Source organism: Amphibalanus amphitrite, unplaced genomic scaffold (genome assembly GCF_019059575.1).
Source record: "Amphibalanus amphitrite isolate SeventyFive unplaced genomic scaffold, NRLGWU_Aamphi_draft 000050F_arrow, whole genome shotgun sequence".
In the NCBI taxonomy this organism is placed as follows: Eukaryota; Metazoa; Arthropoda; class Thecostraca; order Balanomorpha; family Balanidae; genus Amphibalanus; species Amphibalanus amphitrite.
The window spans coordinates 681,176-697,720 of NW_024881546.1; the positions used below are offsets into that span (position 1 = coordinate 681,176).

The following is a 16,545-nucleotide window of genomic DNA, read 5'->3' on the forward strand; positions in this document are numbered from 1 at the left end:
ATGGCTGACCCAGGAGGCCATGGCAGAGCCGGGACCGAGCGGGCGCGGGGCGAGCTGAGAGACATCTCTCTTGAGACTCGGGCCGTGGTGGAAGAGAGAAAGAGAGAGAGAGAGAGAGAGAGAGAGAGAGAGAGAGAGAGAGAGAGAGAGAGAGAGAGAGAGAGACAGAGAGAGAGAGAGAAGAGAGAGAGAGAGAAGAGAGAGAAGAGAGAGAAGAGAGAGAAGAGAGAGAAGAGAGAGAAGAGAGAGAAGAGAGAGAAGAGAGAGAGAGAGAAAGAGAAAGAGAAAGAGAAAGAGAGAGAGAGAGAGAGAGAGAGAGAGAGAGAGAGAGAGAGAGAGAGAGAGAGAGAGAGAGAGAGAGAGATAGAGAGAGAGAGGGAGAGAGAGAGACCTGATCAGAAACCATCAGGGCAAGCGACATCTCTATCGGAGGCCAGAACCTATATTCACAACTGGCTAGCAATGTGGCATTGCCACATTGCAAATGGAATCGAAGCTCATTCCCGTAAACAAATTTAAGAATTCAGTTCTGCTAAAAGTATTCGGCAATTTCAATCAGTATGCCCGAAGTATGTCACTGTCACTGAATGTCCAAAATAATCTGAAGCAAGACAATACAAAATTCTAGGCTAAAACATTATGCTTTTGGTAGGAAGCCGTCGACATCAATGCCACGAAAAAAATAAACTTCCTATTTTACCTACTGGACTTGATTGCAATATTGATGGAACAAAATGAGCTTCGATTTGTTTATGGACTATGCCCGATGCTGAATACTTAACCCGCGCCCCACTGGGGGGGGGGGGGGGCTATTTATAGCCCCCCCCGTTTTTCTGCAATAACTTCCAAACCGCTTGACGTATCGACGCCAAACTTTCAGTACCTTCGGCTGCATCAATTTGACACCTTGTGTCAAAATTTAAACTTCGTAGCTACCATAGGTCGGCCGAAAATGACGTCAGAGTGACGTCATGTTCGTCCGATTTCGACGCAAAACATTGAACCACGGCAATCGCTCCCAAGAGCTCAGTTTTTAAGCTAGATCCAATTTCTTTGCATGAAAGGACTCAGAGTTGACCGCGCTATCAAACTGCTATCTCGGATTTTCAAAATTTTGAAAATTTCGAAAATTGTATATAATAATATTCAAAATTTCTATTTTAATATTTTTTTCAAAAAGTTTTTAACTTTTCAAAAAAAAAAAACGGAATATATGTGACAGAACGCATGATTATGACTAACTCTAGCAAGTTTTAGCTAAATATCTTCAAAAATGGCCAAGTTATACGCATTATTGCAAAAAATTCACAATTATTAATTTTTCAAATCACTTTTTCAGTACGTATTTGACATCGTACACCAATATAAATGGCACCATCGTATTCCTGCGCTCAAACTGCATCCAATAGACACCTTTTTTGTTGAAAACTTTTAACTTCAAAATTTGACCTTTTTTGACCTGAAAGTGACCTGACCTAAGCTAAATTCGACTCAAAATGACCTCGAATGACACAGACGACATCAAATTCGAAATCTATGGCCTAAATGGACCATAAAACATGTGTCACGTGACCGACGCATGATATAATATTTTCGTGACCTGTGATGACCTGACCCTGACCTGAAAATCAAAGTACAAGTTTGGTACCCTCAAGGTATCTAGAGCATCTGTTCACGAGTGTGGAAACCAAAAATGAGCCTGATCTGACTTGTAAGACGGCGGCCAGAGCCCAAAATGTGAACAAGCCAAAGTGCTAATAATTTTTACTTTGACCTGACCTGTGACGTCATCGGTGACCTCGAGGTCAATGAAATTATGTTTTGCTCGACAGTTTTTCCGGGGCTATCAGACGCCGTTTGAATTTTGACGATCGGCCCAGTAGTTTCGGAGTTAGGAGGGGGGCTATGAATAGCCCCCCCCCCCCCCAGTAGGGCGTGTTATACACAGACCCCAGTGGGGTGCCTTGTCCTCTAAATGCAGATTAGGACTTCGTGAGTCTGACAAATATATAATGAAAAGCCAAAGCTTGCAACATCCAAAAAGCGATATAACTGTGATTGCGCAGTAGGCCTTGCATTATTGTTGCATACATTTTTGAAAAGTCGAATGAGTCGTGTACCGACGGACATAAATCTGATTGACATTTTGTAGTAAATCTGGTGATACCATCTTACTATGCAAGAACTCGATTGGAATAAACCGCTCACGACTAGTTAACTTCGAATCTTTATAGCTTACTCGGCCAGGCAGTTTTAGAAGCACACAGTCTAAAGTGCCGCTTTAGATAATCTCATAAGTTACTTTTATGGCTGACTAAGCCGCAATGTCTTAATCACGGACCGAATGCATGGGAGCAGCACATTAGGGCGAGTATTCTCATGCTCAGATATCACGGATGTGAGAATCAATCCAATTATCCTTGCATGGTGCCCGGTGATAAGACAATCCAACGCGCTGCACTCAGGCTGGACACAGCAGAAAATGGCGGCAGGCTCCGGTGAATGTCCTTTAGTTTGCAAGTGCTGCCTGCTTTATATAGAATGTTTAATGCTTTATAGTTCCATATAAATGTAGTTCCATGTATTCATATAGATTCAGCTACCAAAATATCATGTGCTGAGGTCAAAGCCCAGGTTTACGCAATATTATTCCTCGCGTATCCCAACAATGCAGAACCAGGTGTATGGTTCTAAAACGCTGCACTAGTTCTCATGTATTTGCTTTTGAGATGCGCTGATGTGTAGGTAAATAACTCCTTAGACCCCTGTAGTCTGTATACCATAGACCTCGGTATACAAAGACCTATGGCGACGTCCAACGTCTTCCGCCATCTATAGTAAGAGGTTACTTTTCACAACATCAGTTAAACTCATCGTCATATACATATAAAGTTTCAGCTTATAAGTTTTCACCTGATCCCATAAGCATTCGGCATTGGTGTCATTAAGTGCAGTTGTTTATTCAAATATTATCCAGTGAAAGGTATACATGTATATTGTACATTGGTAAATGCAGACACTTTAACTTTTCAGTTATTGCAGCATGACACGATGCTCTGATACATTATTCTATCACCCAACATCGCAAATCTCGTTTTCCTCCACCCTGAACGGAAATTCGATTTACTTTACATTCATTTTAGTTTCTTATTACTGAAAACCCGCTTATGTATCATGCCTTTGCGCCTTTTCCCGAGCATTCCGAAGAAGTTGCGCCTCTTGTCTAATGATGTATCATATTTCCGATCATTGCTTGTTTTAGCTGCTCATCCAATACAAGTGTGCTTAATTTTACTTACAGAACGGTTTCACATTAAATGGGAACATTCTACGACTATTCAAGAATACAGCATGGATCTAAGTTCATCCACGTATTCACAACTGAGCGGTGTTTCGAGCGCGCGGCCATCCCTCTCGCTCTGTGAGAGCGTCACCTCCCGTCGGCCCGGTGTCATGGGGGTCCGGCCGGCCCTTCGGCCGCGTTAGTATGCTGTCAGGCGGTGTGGCGTTAAACTTTAACCGCCGCATCAACAACGCTCGAGGACGACTCGACCACCCGGCGAGTCCCTCTCATCAGCGGCGAACGGGCCCGGCGCCGGCTGCCGGCCCCATCCAGCGCTGACCGGTCGCCGCGGGTCGGCCGAGCCGCCGAGACACAATCGCGCCCACCAGCGGCCGTCTCTCACCGAGCGACGACCGCTGACCTCGGGCCCCGCCTCTCGCGCGTCGCTCTCGACGGCCATCGTTCGTCGCCGCCGACAGGGGCCGGCGCTATCTGCAGCGCCCCGGCCGGCCGAGAGGGCGCGCCAGAGGTGGGAACGACTCTCCGGCGGCGGAGATGGCTCCCGAATGGAGTCTGCCACTGGTGGTGCCGAGATTGCGGACCCTCGTGTCGGTTACGAGCCGGCGAGATGTGGTCGCACAGGAGGGCTGCGGGGTTCACCGGCCCGGGACAATACGCCACCAGCCGTGGCACGTCGATATGAAACGTGAAGGAGCTCAGTGAGCGCCTCGGCACGTGCTCAGATGGTTATGGGGAGCAGCTGACTCGGGCTGATATTCTGGTTCGTTGAGAATGCTGTAGAGATTGGTGCTCAAAATGTGAGGCATGATTCTCAAAGCACGCTATCAAATTTTAGGTGAGAAGAAATGAAGGAGCTTAGGGTGTGGTGACGTGTGCATTTTGTTATTAGGCTTCAGAACCAGTTGGCCTGCGTTGAGAGTTCATGCTTCCAATCCCACTCAATACGAGTACACTGTGTATCTGTTAACTTGAAAAGAGTCAGATAGCCCTTTTTTCTGCGTACACGTTTCATAGCTCATATGATCGATGACGATATAAAATCGATGAACCAATTTCCTCTTGGAGAGCAGCATTGCATCGTTAGGCCGAGGTCTGGCTCCTGTTTTCGAGTATGTTGATTAGGTGGCCAGCGTTGTGGCGTGCTCCGGGGTAGCCTGCTTGTCTTCCTGTTTTTGTGCGTGTCACATTTCTCTTTGTCTCTGGAGGGCAGCGGCGCTGAGAAAAACAAGAAAATGGCCTGGGGAGGGAAGAGCTGGTTGACTCAGTTCCGCTCCGCTTGTAAGCGTGCTAGGCAGAGCAAGTGAAAACCGTCACCCAGCAGAATGGATCAAGGATGTGTATGTAAGGGGTTTAGGTGAAAGTTATGTATGTGAATACAAGCTGTAATAGAAAAACATATGCCACTATAGGCTATTTTTATTGGCTGAGAAAGCCAGACTAAACTCGATCAAAAGTCTTTACTGTTGGATACAGAAGCATGTAACAAAAAACTTAAATCCGTAGTTGGGTTTCTATCCATAAATCATTATTATCCATATAAAGTTTCATTGTTTCGGCAGGCACTGAAAGTGTAATTAGCGATTACGCCGGATAAAACATTGAAAATGCATTACCTTTACAGGGTATAGGTATGCTATTTTTGTGACTAAGATCAGACGAACCCTCCAGGAAACTAGCAACTATTCTACGTCCTAAATTCATTGCAGCGCGTGCGCCACATCAAAAACTCATAACCATAACTGAGCATAATTACTACATCATGGAAGAAAACAGATTTTTGATGAGCCATACGGTGCGACCTCATGACGTAAGCACGTGACCCGGGGCCTGTTACTATCCAACCAATTCCTTGCACATTTTTCTATTCAGAAGTTGCGCCATTATTTTTGCATGGTCGGCGCTCGTTGCGATTGGCGATTTTCCGCATCTAATAGTCCCGGATCGCGGAGCGTGCATTAGCGCTCGCGACGCTGCACGAAACCCATGTAGTCATTACCGGCTGACTGCCTTGATGTCCGTTCAGATGGCATCAAAGAGTGTCGGCCCCCGGCCATGAAGCCTTCAAAGAATGTACCGACAGCGCGCCCTGGCCGCGTCAGACGGCACAATTGGCCATCAGTCGCGCATGAATTGAGACTAACTGCACTGATATCAACGCGCTTACATACAAGGCACTTGCTTGGCTATGCAAATCGAGGGCCATTCCTCGCTGGCCAATGCGCTCGTAGCCATGAACATTTTGCTGCAAAAATGGCGCAGTCACGCCAAATTGGCGCAGGTTGCAGCTGCGGACCGCCATAAAGGCGATATCGATTATCACCTGTTATTATAGTGATGAGTCGAACCGGGTATTGAAAAACTTCGTATAATGAGTGCCGGGCTCATTACTTTTTGAAGCAGGAAGAAAGACGTGCTTTCATTTGCTACATCTTCCAGGGTATCAACCTAGGCTGTAATTTTCGAGCCGCTGCACAATGGCGTACGGTATTAGTATTGAGGAAATTAATAGCTGTATATGCATACATTGCTATATGTATTTTGGGGTTGAGGGTAATTTGTTTACGATGAACCAGGCATGTACTTAAAGGCAATTTTATGCAATATAATGCTTGCTATGCTTATAATTATTCGGAAACTACGGCTTATGAAGCAGGTTCTATAGCCGGGCTTCATTTCCAGCATGGCGCTGCTGTGAAAATTTCCATCAGGGACGCGTGCGCGCTATCTTCCCTCACCCTTCCTCCGGGGACGGATATTTACGGGCTGCGGGGAGACGGTGACACGCAGCCGGAAGCTTTATTTGATTCTCCGCCAGGGTTTATTGGAGGATGCACCCCACCGACGGAGATGAAGATCATCATTTGCATGTATCACCAGCATCTAATTTGGCTCAGAAATACGCACGCGTGCCATCTCATCCTACCGGGCATCCCCGGCAGTCCAATTTCGGTCCGCAATATCGTCAATTCTGCGCTCGCCGGCATCGGCTAAATTTTCGCTCGTGTTTAGAATCAAGCTGGTGGCGCTGGGCGAAATGGAAGCGGGCTCATTCGGCTATATGATCCCGGCGGCGTCCCCAGAGACGGGCGGACGGCCGGGAGAGCTCCCTGAAGATTGCCGCGCCATGTTTGACAGTCTGCAGCGCCGCCGGTGCCGCCCTGTGCCCCGTCTGTCTCCGGTTACCGCCCGGGGAGGGAGGGGTGCCGTGCCTCCGGGCTGATTTTGTCAGAAAATGGACGGGCTCGTCGTGCCGGCGCCAGCTCCTATCAGAGAAAATGGATCGCCGCTGCCGGACGCCAGCTGGGAAGTGGATGAAGACACGCAGAAGCGTCCGTTTCGACAGTGATTGAGGCGCACAGCTGGTGGACGAGACGTGTCTGAGCGCTTACAAGGCTTCGAGAAGCGATCGATTGTAATGCTGCAGTAACATTGGCCGCACTAAGAATCATTGGCGCCACGTTGCCTGCTGCTAACATTCCCAAATGCGTTTCGCATTTCGAAAAATGGCAAGGTGGTGCTGATCTTGGTCTGCAGAAAATTATGAGAGAGCACTGAGAAATGCTAATCCGTGGAAAATACGTAGCGTCCGAATCTGTTAGGATTTGAACTTCTTTCTTGTAATACACCCAGAAACAGGCTCAATATCAATATATTTTTGCGGCACTAGGAGAAGAAAAACGCCGTGCACCGGACAAGTGCAGTTTGCTTGAATCCGAGAAAATCAGAATCAGGGATTCGATCCCTCGGAACTTGATCTATGGATCCGATGGTATCATAGATCCAGCTCTCTCATTTGTTCAGAGAACTATTGAGTCATATATTTGAACTTTTTGTTTGTCTAACGATCTGAGGAGAAAAGTTCCTTTGTCAGTTTTGTTGAAACATAAATCCTTAAAGAATATTTGCTGGCTGCTGCAACGTGCAATAGGTCTGTTTTAGGTATCTTGTGTGATGATGCATCACAATTCATACATTTCTGTCACTCATTGACATAAAACCACATGGAAACATGGTTTGACCAGTTGCGTGAGGTGGGACCCACTCAGGGCATAGATCCTTGTCGTTGGTTTGTCATCAGCTCCTATAGGATCTAGATCCAGGATATATTTTCCACGTGCGATCCAACAGGGTCATAGATCCATGTTTGTCTTTTAGTTCGAGATCCATTGAGATCATAGATTCATCTCCATGCCGTACCGTGCCTAACTAACAGCTTAGCTGGAGCGCAACAAGAATCCAGGATACAGTCAAAGGCAGAGCAAGAGCGACGGGTAGCAATGTGTGCTCGTAGTTTTCAGGTCATACGAGTTTTTATTTCGATTGCATTTTCGACAGCAGCATCCTCTACTCGGTTTTGTTTAGAGGTACTTACCTGAGGAGAAGACACTGACAGGATATCTGACGCATGGCCATCAGGTCACCTTCCTTTTAACTCGCACATGACGGGTAGATTCCATAACACGAATGACTGGGGGCGGAGGTCTACTGATCCCCCCCCCCCCTGCCTACTATCTTCGAGATTGCTGGTCCGAGTTTCAAAATGCAAACGCAAAGTAACTCGTTCTTCCTCAAACTAGGATTATGTAGAGTGATTGTTATAATGTTTTAGGCCCATGTTTTGCAACTAGGAGTAAATCCGTCGAACATGCCGTCACTCTGACGTTATTTCCGGCAAACCTTACGTAGCAACGATTTTTTCTCTTTGACATTAAGTGTTGGATAAATGTATCCAAAAGTACTAAAAGTTTCGTGTTGTTACGTTTACCGCTTTTAAAGATATTGCGAAAAAAATGAAACAAAGCTTTCACCTCCCCCAAGTCGCAGGCGGGTTAAACAGCACACTGTGGGGCTATTGGCGGACCCTATCTATTGTATAATAGGGGTCGGTTCGCCCCCTCCTCAACTCCGAAACTAAAGGACCGATTTTCAAAACTCCAATGGCACTCGAAAGCCCTTCAAAGCTCTACCTGGTGACTCAGTTACATTGACCTCAGTCCTACCTATGACGTTGCAGGTCAGGTCAGAGAAGTGCTACACGAATCTCTTGATTAACCTGTTGCCGGGCGTAGTAAATAAATGGAGCTCGAATACCTGTACATATATTGAAGGTGAATTGTGACGCACGATCTTGCTTCTTTTGATCTTCCTTCTTCACGGCTTCTTTGATGTTTGGCTCTTGTGTTAAAAGCACTTGGAAGTTGGAGTAGAAATTGGTTATTCTGCGACATAAGCTTTCAAAAGGCGGATGCAGCCCCTGATGAATAAGTAGAACGTAGGGCAATTTGTCGGAAAACATGAAATTTTCAACAATATGAAGCCTGCTAAAACATCCTGCATTTGTATCAAGCCTGTAACAATGCTTGTTTTGATTCTGTTTACCTACTGGGCGCAAAAAGCTATTAAAAACACCTAACATTTCATTCATATGCATATGATCAAATATTCACTTTACACCCCTGCTACGATTACCGCCATCTTCTGCATTGAGGCTGTCGTCTGTCCTTTTATCGAAAAAGCGGTTATGAAAATAATATTCTTGGGAAGAGCCGCAATATATTAGTACAATTTAGCAGCAATGAATTTATCGTTAGCTTTCATTGGATACTATACAGAGAGCGTCCCTGCGAGAGACGCTCTCCCCTGCGGGAGAGCGACAGAGGTCACGTCCCTGCTGTGAATTACTTGGCACACAATGGAGCAATTCACATATTTGTATCTATTCAAAATTTGTTTGAGTTCTACTTTGAATGGGGCCGATTTATCCTTTTATAGAGCTGGCGAATCCTTCTATAGATATATAAGGCGGTTGTGCTTTTATCGCTAGGCACTAAGGGCAAAGGAAAGCAAATTGTTTTGGGGTGTCTGTGGATAGCAAAGAATATACCCACAATGGAAAAAAGAATCATTTTGAAGTCAGATTTTGATTTGAATTACATGGCCTATCATCCTTTGGTTGAAAGGTTTAGAGAGTCGCAATGGGAGGCATTGGGAATGGTGATTTCAGAGGAGATGGTGCATGAATTCAAGTCTGGCTATGGGGATGCTCTATTCAATAAACCTGCCTATTTATACTTATGGGCGTCTTGGGCCAGCTGCTGAAAATGGCGGCCTTACCCTGAGCTTTTCAAATGCACGTTGGAGCAAATGCTATTGGAAAGATGGCCCATCATATTCGAACGATGTGCATTTCAGTTATGCAATAACGAAAAGGCGACAAGTTTTGAAGCGATAAGTTAAAAAGACAGTTTGGAAAATATTTGTCTGTTGATTTCACTATAAAACTTTGTTGAGTCGGTTTCCCGGAAAAAGCTCGATATTTTTTTCTGAAAAAATAAAATGTGTCATCTTTTAAGTTTCAGTGAATGTTCAGTGTTTTGGTTTGTTCAGTGTTTTTGGGGTGGGATGTTTGAGTTGAAATTTGCATTATATATGTAACCAATTCGCGACATCAAAATCTCCTTATTGCTGATTATTGCCAATAGTTAAAAACCTCTGTTTTTGTTTTCAGGAGATACAGCGGCTGAGCCTGCCGATGGTCCTGAGATGGCTGCCGTAGCCAGGGCTGCTGCTTTCTTTAGGTCGACACAGAACAGGTGGCCGCCTTCGAAGACCAGTCAGCGACCCCGGCGACCCATCTGACTGCGGCGGTCACCAAGCAGCACGAGCCATCGAGCTGCGGCAGTCACTGAGCAGCACGAGCCGCCGTCGAGCTGCGGCCATCCGTCTCCGTTCCGAGCGGGCGAGCTGGGCCCGCTCAGCGGTCGCTGCGACCATCTCGAGACGGGCGGCGATGGCCCGCTCTCCGGTTTGGGGCCGTCGAACCGACGCAGATGGTCTGTGATACCGCCTCCGCAGCGGCGACCCGGCTTTGTGCTCGAAGGCCGGACACTAAACCCGTTCGGAATTTAAGAGAGGGCATGCCGCGGGAATGGTCATAGCTCGACATCCCGACTTGTTGTCAGTGCCGAGTGATAGGGCAGCCAAATGTGTATCTTTGGGAGCCAGCTCGGGCTTGAAAAGAAGCGCATGGTGGAACAGCTTGGGGCTGCCGTAGTTTCCAGCATGTGACTCGTTGACTGTTGACAGCTGACACAACACCAAAGCAGCTACTTAACCCGCGCCCCGTAGGGCTACCGGCGGACCCTACCACCCGTAGGGGGGGGGGGGGCCGTTTCGGCCCCCCCCCCTGAGATCTCGGAAAGTTGCCGGCCGATTTTCAAAATTCAAACGGCGTTTGATAGCCCTACCCGGGAACTACCTTGTGACCAAATTTCATTGACCTTGGTCAAACCGATGACGTCACAGGTCAGGTCAAAGGTCAGATTTTCACCGTTCACAGGCAATTCAAGAAATGTGCTGTGAAATCGAGTAAATTGGTAATTTATTGAAAACCATCGATGGTATATTGTTCGTCAAACACATACTTTGCTATCTGAGGTCACTGATACCAGGTCAGGTCACAGCGAGGTCAGGTCACCGGGGGTCACAATATGAATGTGTCGTGTGATACATGTTTTATGGTCCATTTTACATGAAAAATGCGATTATGTGGGTTAGGCAGCCTTTGGGGCCAGCCTAGGTCACGTTTTGGTGAAGGTCAGGTCAAGGTCAGGTCAAATTAGGTCAAATTTCAAAGTTGATATTTTTCCATAAAATGGGTATCCATTCGATGCAGCTCGTCACGGGGAGTCTAATGGTGGTCTTTGTTTTGCTCTACGAGTTCTAGAATTGCCAAAAATTGAGTTTGAAAATTTGACGTCATCATTTTTGAACAGTTTTTTCGCTATAACTTGGCCAAAAAACGAGGTATCGATCTGAAATTTGGTATGTAGATAGAAGACGGTAGGTACTATCACATATATTCCGGTTTTTTCGAAACTCAGAAAACTTTTTGGATTTTTTGGCTAATATATCCAAAAAAATGCTTTTTTGATTTTTGGGGGTCAAAACTCAAAAATTTCAAAAATCCGAGATAGCAGTTTTGTAGCCCTGTCAATTCTACACCTTTTATGTCTTGATCATTTTTCTGTATCTTCAAATCTGTAGGCCTGACAGGTCTTCTCGCGAAGGTCTTTTTTCGGTCGAAAATGACAGAACATGACGTCACTCTGACGTCATTTGTGGCCAACCTATCACAGCCTCTGGAAAAATTTTTGGTCACAATGTGTAAAATTGATGCCCGGAGGGGTCCTGAAAGTTTGGTGGCGATATCACCAGCCGTTTAGGAGATATCGACCGAAAAGGACAGGGGGGGCCGTTTCGGCCCCCCCCCCTACGGGGCGCGGGTTAAGTAATGAGCACGGGAGGACAGAATGTGTTGAGGCACGGTGTTGTAACCAGAGTTATTTTTGTGACCCGGAACAATTATAAACAGCATGCAGGATTTAAAGAAATACGTATAAATGTTACGCGTTAGATAAAATGTAGGGATTATCATCATATAAAACGAATAGCAATTTGTCTATGAGACTAGAATGCCACCAAAGTTATGACCTGAAGACCACGGAACAAGCCCCATGGCAACCCATAACCGAGCAGACGCCATACACCATCACCTTGAAAACCGCCCCGGGGCTCGGCAGCGGAGCGCGGAATGGTCCTAAAGCGTAATAGCGCTTCGCTAATGCCCATTTATCCTCAACCGCAAACGTTTGAAACATTTGTATGTAAAAAAAATGACTGGCAAATTGGCCCTCCTCCCCTATTAGAGCGCACAATGCACGCGCAATGAGCCAAAATCGGCCAATTGGCGCCAGGCCATGAGAGTGTGGCAGCAGTTATCGCGATCACGCATCCGGTCCTGCCCTGGTCGGGAAACATTTAGAGCCTTCTCCGACCTCGACGGTAACATTCAGAGCTTCTTCCAGCCTCAACGGCACCAACGGAGGCGGCGGCAGTCGCATGACTGCGGGCCATTGCTGTCTTCTACGTGAAATGGCCGGCTTTCCGCCCTCGCGGATACCAGTTGAGGGTGGGTAGGAGGAAGGAACAGCAGAAGGAGGAAAGGTAAAAAGATTAAGGTAAGGAAAAGGAAGAAGAAGAAGAAGAAGAAGAAGAAGAAGAAAAGATAAGAGAAAGGAGAAAGAGATATCAGATGATGAGGGAAAGGAGGAGGGACAAAGAGGAAAGGTACGAAATGGGGTGGGAGGAGGAAGAACAAATAAAAGAGATATAGTAAAGTTTCTAACAAAACTGAAATGGAGCAGTGAGCGAGGAAGTAGTAGGGGTATGGCAACACCTTGGTTCTCAGTCCGGATCTAAATCGTGTCATATGTATTGTGTAGTTGCTTGAGGTCACTAGTTGGGATGTCAGCAAACGTGCATCGGTTCACCGTAACAATTGGCGAGCCAAGAAGGCTAAATTAGTTAAGTTTCAGCACCAAATAGCGAAAAAATGGCGAAGTCTCCGATTCATTAGCATAGGAAGTGTTTAGGAGCCAAAGTGGACGATTTCACCTTCTCAAAACAAAATTTGTTTTGGAGGAGGCTGCAAACATGGTTGCAGCTTCAATGTATTGATATGTCTCTGGGAACCTTGACAAACAAGGGTACACCTTGGATCTGATCTGGATGATTTAAATGTTTGAAAGATTCAAGAATTCCATAGACAATTCCCTTTCCTTCGAAAAACTGAATTGGTTTGAACCATATAAAACTAATATGATGATGATGCTTTGGTGTTTTAGGGCGCACCAGCAACGAGGCTAATGGCGCCCAATATAAAACTAATAGAAGCCAAATACAATTACATGTTCAATTGGAATGAAATACTCGTATGCCCCAACATCCATGAAAAGGTGGGACCGTGGTGAGACAGATCCGGTTGCTTTCCATTGGGGGGGGGGGGGGCTGGGAGAGGCGGGGGTCGTGACCCGTCGTCCAGTGACCCTCCCACGTGCAGCTGGCTGCGTCACCGGTCACCGGCCGCCCCCCCCCCCTCCCCCGGCTCAGTCACGTGTTCGGGTCAGCTTTGCTTGCGTCACCGCCGCTGATCTCACGATGAACGAGGCGGCAGCTGGGCCGAACCCCCGCCGGCCCGTGACGTATGCGCCAGGTTCGCCGCAGTGCAGCCACGTGACCGGCCACAACAAATGGCTACGACCGGCAGTAATGTCTGGGTGTCGCTCTGCCGACATGCTTAGAAAAGCTTTGCAGTCGGTTGCCAAATATGGCGACACGAACGAACGCTAAAAGAAACCGGACAAGGCACTGATAGCGACGGCGCTAAAACGGGTGAAACCGCATGCGCCACGGTTGTCTCTGGAGCGCCACGTTTGTCTTGGGGCGCCAGAAAGGAGGCTGCAGAATTTATGCTGATGCGATGAGCGGGGCGCGATGCCAGCCCTTTCCTGGTCGGCTGCCAGAGTTGCTCTCTAATTGCATCGGAAGACAATGGCGGCGCATTAGCGACCGATCAGGCTGCAAATTTACGACTGACTCACACGACTCATGCAGAACCAAACCGCAAGCACTCAGGCGTTTAGAAAGACACGACGGGCCTGGGCAAACCTCGTGGACCCTCGTGAGCCCTCGTGGGTCCCCGTGAATCCCGACACACGCGGGCGGCGCGGCGAGGCGGCGCGGCGAGGGGCCCCGGGGCACGAGGGGCGGGAAGGGCCCGATTTCGTCAGATTGCCTCCAATTACCGACAAAGCATGGCACCGCGGAGGGGTGGGGAGCAGCACACAAGGTCAGTAGGGCCGGCAGGGGCGGCGAGCGGCGGGCCGGGAGGGGCCGGGCAGCCATCATGGCCGCCGCGCCGCCGGCCGGGACGCACAGGGGCACAAAGGGAGCGCTCCGACAGTGCGGCAGACAGCAGTGAGGAGGACACAGTGCACACAGTGACGGCAGGCCTCTTACCTGTGAGTGCGGTGATCCAGGGGTAGTGGGACGCGTCGAGCGCCTGTCGCGCGGCCTGGCCCAGCGCTGAGGAGCTCAGCTCGGCGGCGGCCAGCTGCTGCTGATACATCTGAGCCGCCAGCGCGGCGGCCGCCGCCGCCATGCCCGACGGGCCCGCCGCCAGGCCGAACGGGTACGTGGACAGCGCGAACGGCGACTTTTCGGCGCTGGACGTCGCAAATGAGGTGGAAAGCGGCGGGGCGGCCATGGCGGCGAGTGCAGCCGTGTGCGGGAGCAGCGCGGCGGCGGCGATTGTGGCCGAGCCGGCGGCCGGCGGCGGCGGCGAGACGCGCCGCGGCGCACCCGAATCAGCTCCGTCCTGACCGCGCCCGCTCATTTTTCCACCATTATTGTGTAAATACACGCTTAGCACCGGCTTCGTACACGCGGCAAAACGATTTTGACAATTACAAGTTGAGAAAACGACACAATATCACACTTGTAAACAAGCGAGGCCAATGGGACGCGCGCGCCGGCGGCGGCAGCCAATCAGCGCGCGCCGCGGACCGGATAAATTATGGTAATGCCGGCCCGGCAGCTGGTCGATAGCGGCGCTCAGCTGGCGCCGACCGAGCTGCCACCTGGCGTCCGCCGAGGAAAACAGCCGCAAGCCTTCACCTTGCCGGCACCGAGAGGCCATGCTGGATTGCCCTTATAAAACAGTAAATTCCGGCCTTGAGCAAATATGACCCGATGACCACAATTTTTTTCACTGGTTCGTCCCGTATGGTTCTGGGGGAAATGCTAGGTAGTTTTCTGTCGCACCTGATGGGATTCGGTGTTCCATCTTCTGTTCTCTAGAACCAGGAACCAGGCGGGACGGAACCATCTATTTCGGTAGGTCAACAGTTTCCCCGGCTGCATGCGGTCCTTATCTGAAGCGAGCGATCTGTGCCTGATGCTGTCGCATGTCTTTGGTCCGTTTCTCCTGTCTTCCTCACACGCTGTTGCCATGGCTCACGTGACGTTCTCTCGTGGTGAGCGCTGCTGGAGGCTTGTTTTTCGTTAATATTTTCATCTCTCATCGTAACTTCCCCGAAAAACAAGCTTATCTATGAAGTGTGTAACAGACCACCGCTTGCGAGTGCCCCTCTGAAGCGGGAGTTGGTTGCTGTTTTGACGTCACGTCAATCGTGAGCTCCTCATTTATTTTGCGACAGATTTTTGTTGGATTTCGCCTAAATGACCATGGAAGTCATGCGCCCATTTGTGGTTTGCGAAATGTTAGATCTCCTATATAGGGAGTAGGGGTAAATTGGCCGGTAGGGTAAATTGGCCGCTCCCGCCCGTGCTGACATATGGCAGTTAAATGACTCCACTCTGTAATAATCTGTCATAATTATTTTCAGCATTTGAAAAGTCTCAAACTCCTGCCCCTCCCCCCCCGTAACTTTCCACTAAATTAGCAAAAAAACTATGTTTCAAGAAAAATGGGGAATTTTTGTTTCGTTGTAAACATGGTATGCCTAACATGGACCGATTTGGATATAAAAGAAATTCAAAATCATGGTGCCAGGCGCTGGTGAGTTTTGCATTTATATACTGGAACACTTTTGTCCTTTTCCCAAAAATCGTGACGATGTTATAGACAAAACTGTTCAGTATATCAATGAGGGGTTACTTGGCCGGTGCTATCGGGGCAGCTTGGCCAGTGCTTTCAGTGCTGCTTTACTGGACATGCCGAGTTTCTAAGAGCGTGGTGACGATCCAGCTGGATTCAATACTGCCAGAGGTGCTATTGCGGCACAGTCTACCTTCAAGGGAGTTGTCTGCACTCTCAGAATCTCCGCAGAATAACTACCGGGTTCTGGTCACGTGGTCTACGGGCGAGGTCAAGTGCTCTGAAATGGGAAACGATGGGAAGGGGGCACAATAGGTGAATGTATTTGATATATTCCAATTTAATGTAGTGTCGTTATATGAGACTTATCAATGAGGACACTGGGGCTGCTCTACTTAAAACCTAGGATCCCGACCTCTAATTGTCAACGGTCAACTAGTCCCACCCCGTTGGTCAAGTTACCTGGCTGGCGACTTATTTGGCAGCCTGCAGTCTTTTGTCTTCAACAAAACTTCAATTTTTTATATGAGCGTATAGCAGACTTCAGGAAACATTTGTCATATTGATTGGGAATATGGCTTAATTTTGTCATAACATGTGTTGTAAAGAGGAAAGGTCAAGAGAAGAGACTATAAGGTTATAGCAGGTATTTATGTACTTAAGCATTGATGATCCTCCAGCAAGCACTACAACATAGGTCATTCAATATACATGGATCTGAGCGAGCTACCCTGAGGTCTGAGATCTCTAGAATTTTGATCTAGGATAGTACCGGTTAGAC

General features: G+C 48.1%; 1 protein-coding gene across 1 annotated transcript in view; it reads right to left on the reverse strand.

The window, feature by feature from the left end:
• Positions 1–14,731, reverse strand: part of LOC122377759 (homeobox protein Hox-C6-like) — a 58,170-nt gene extending 43,439 nt beyond the window's left edge. Inside the window, exon 1 of the mRNA XM_043358152.1 lies at positions 14,165–14,731. Within this exon, the coding sequence (XP_043214087.1) occupies positions 14,165–14,540 (376 nt within the window). The 5' untranslated portion in view covers positions 14,541–14,731. The remainder of the gene's footprint in view (positions 1–14,164) is intronic.
• Positions 14,732–16,545: the final 1,814 nt, after the last annotated feature.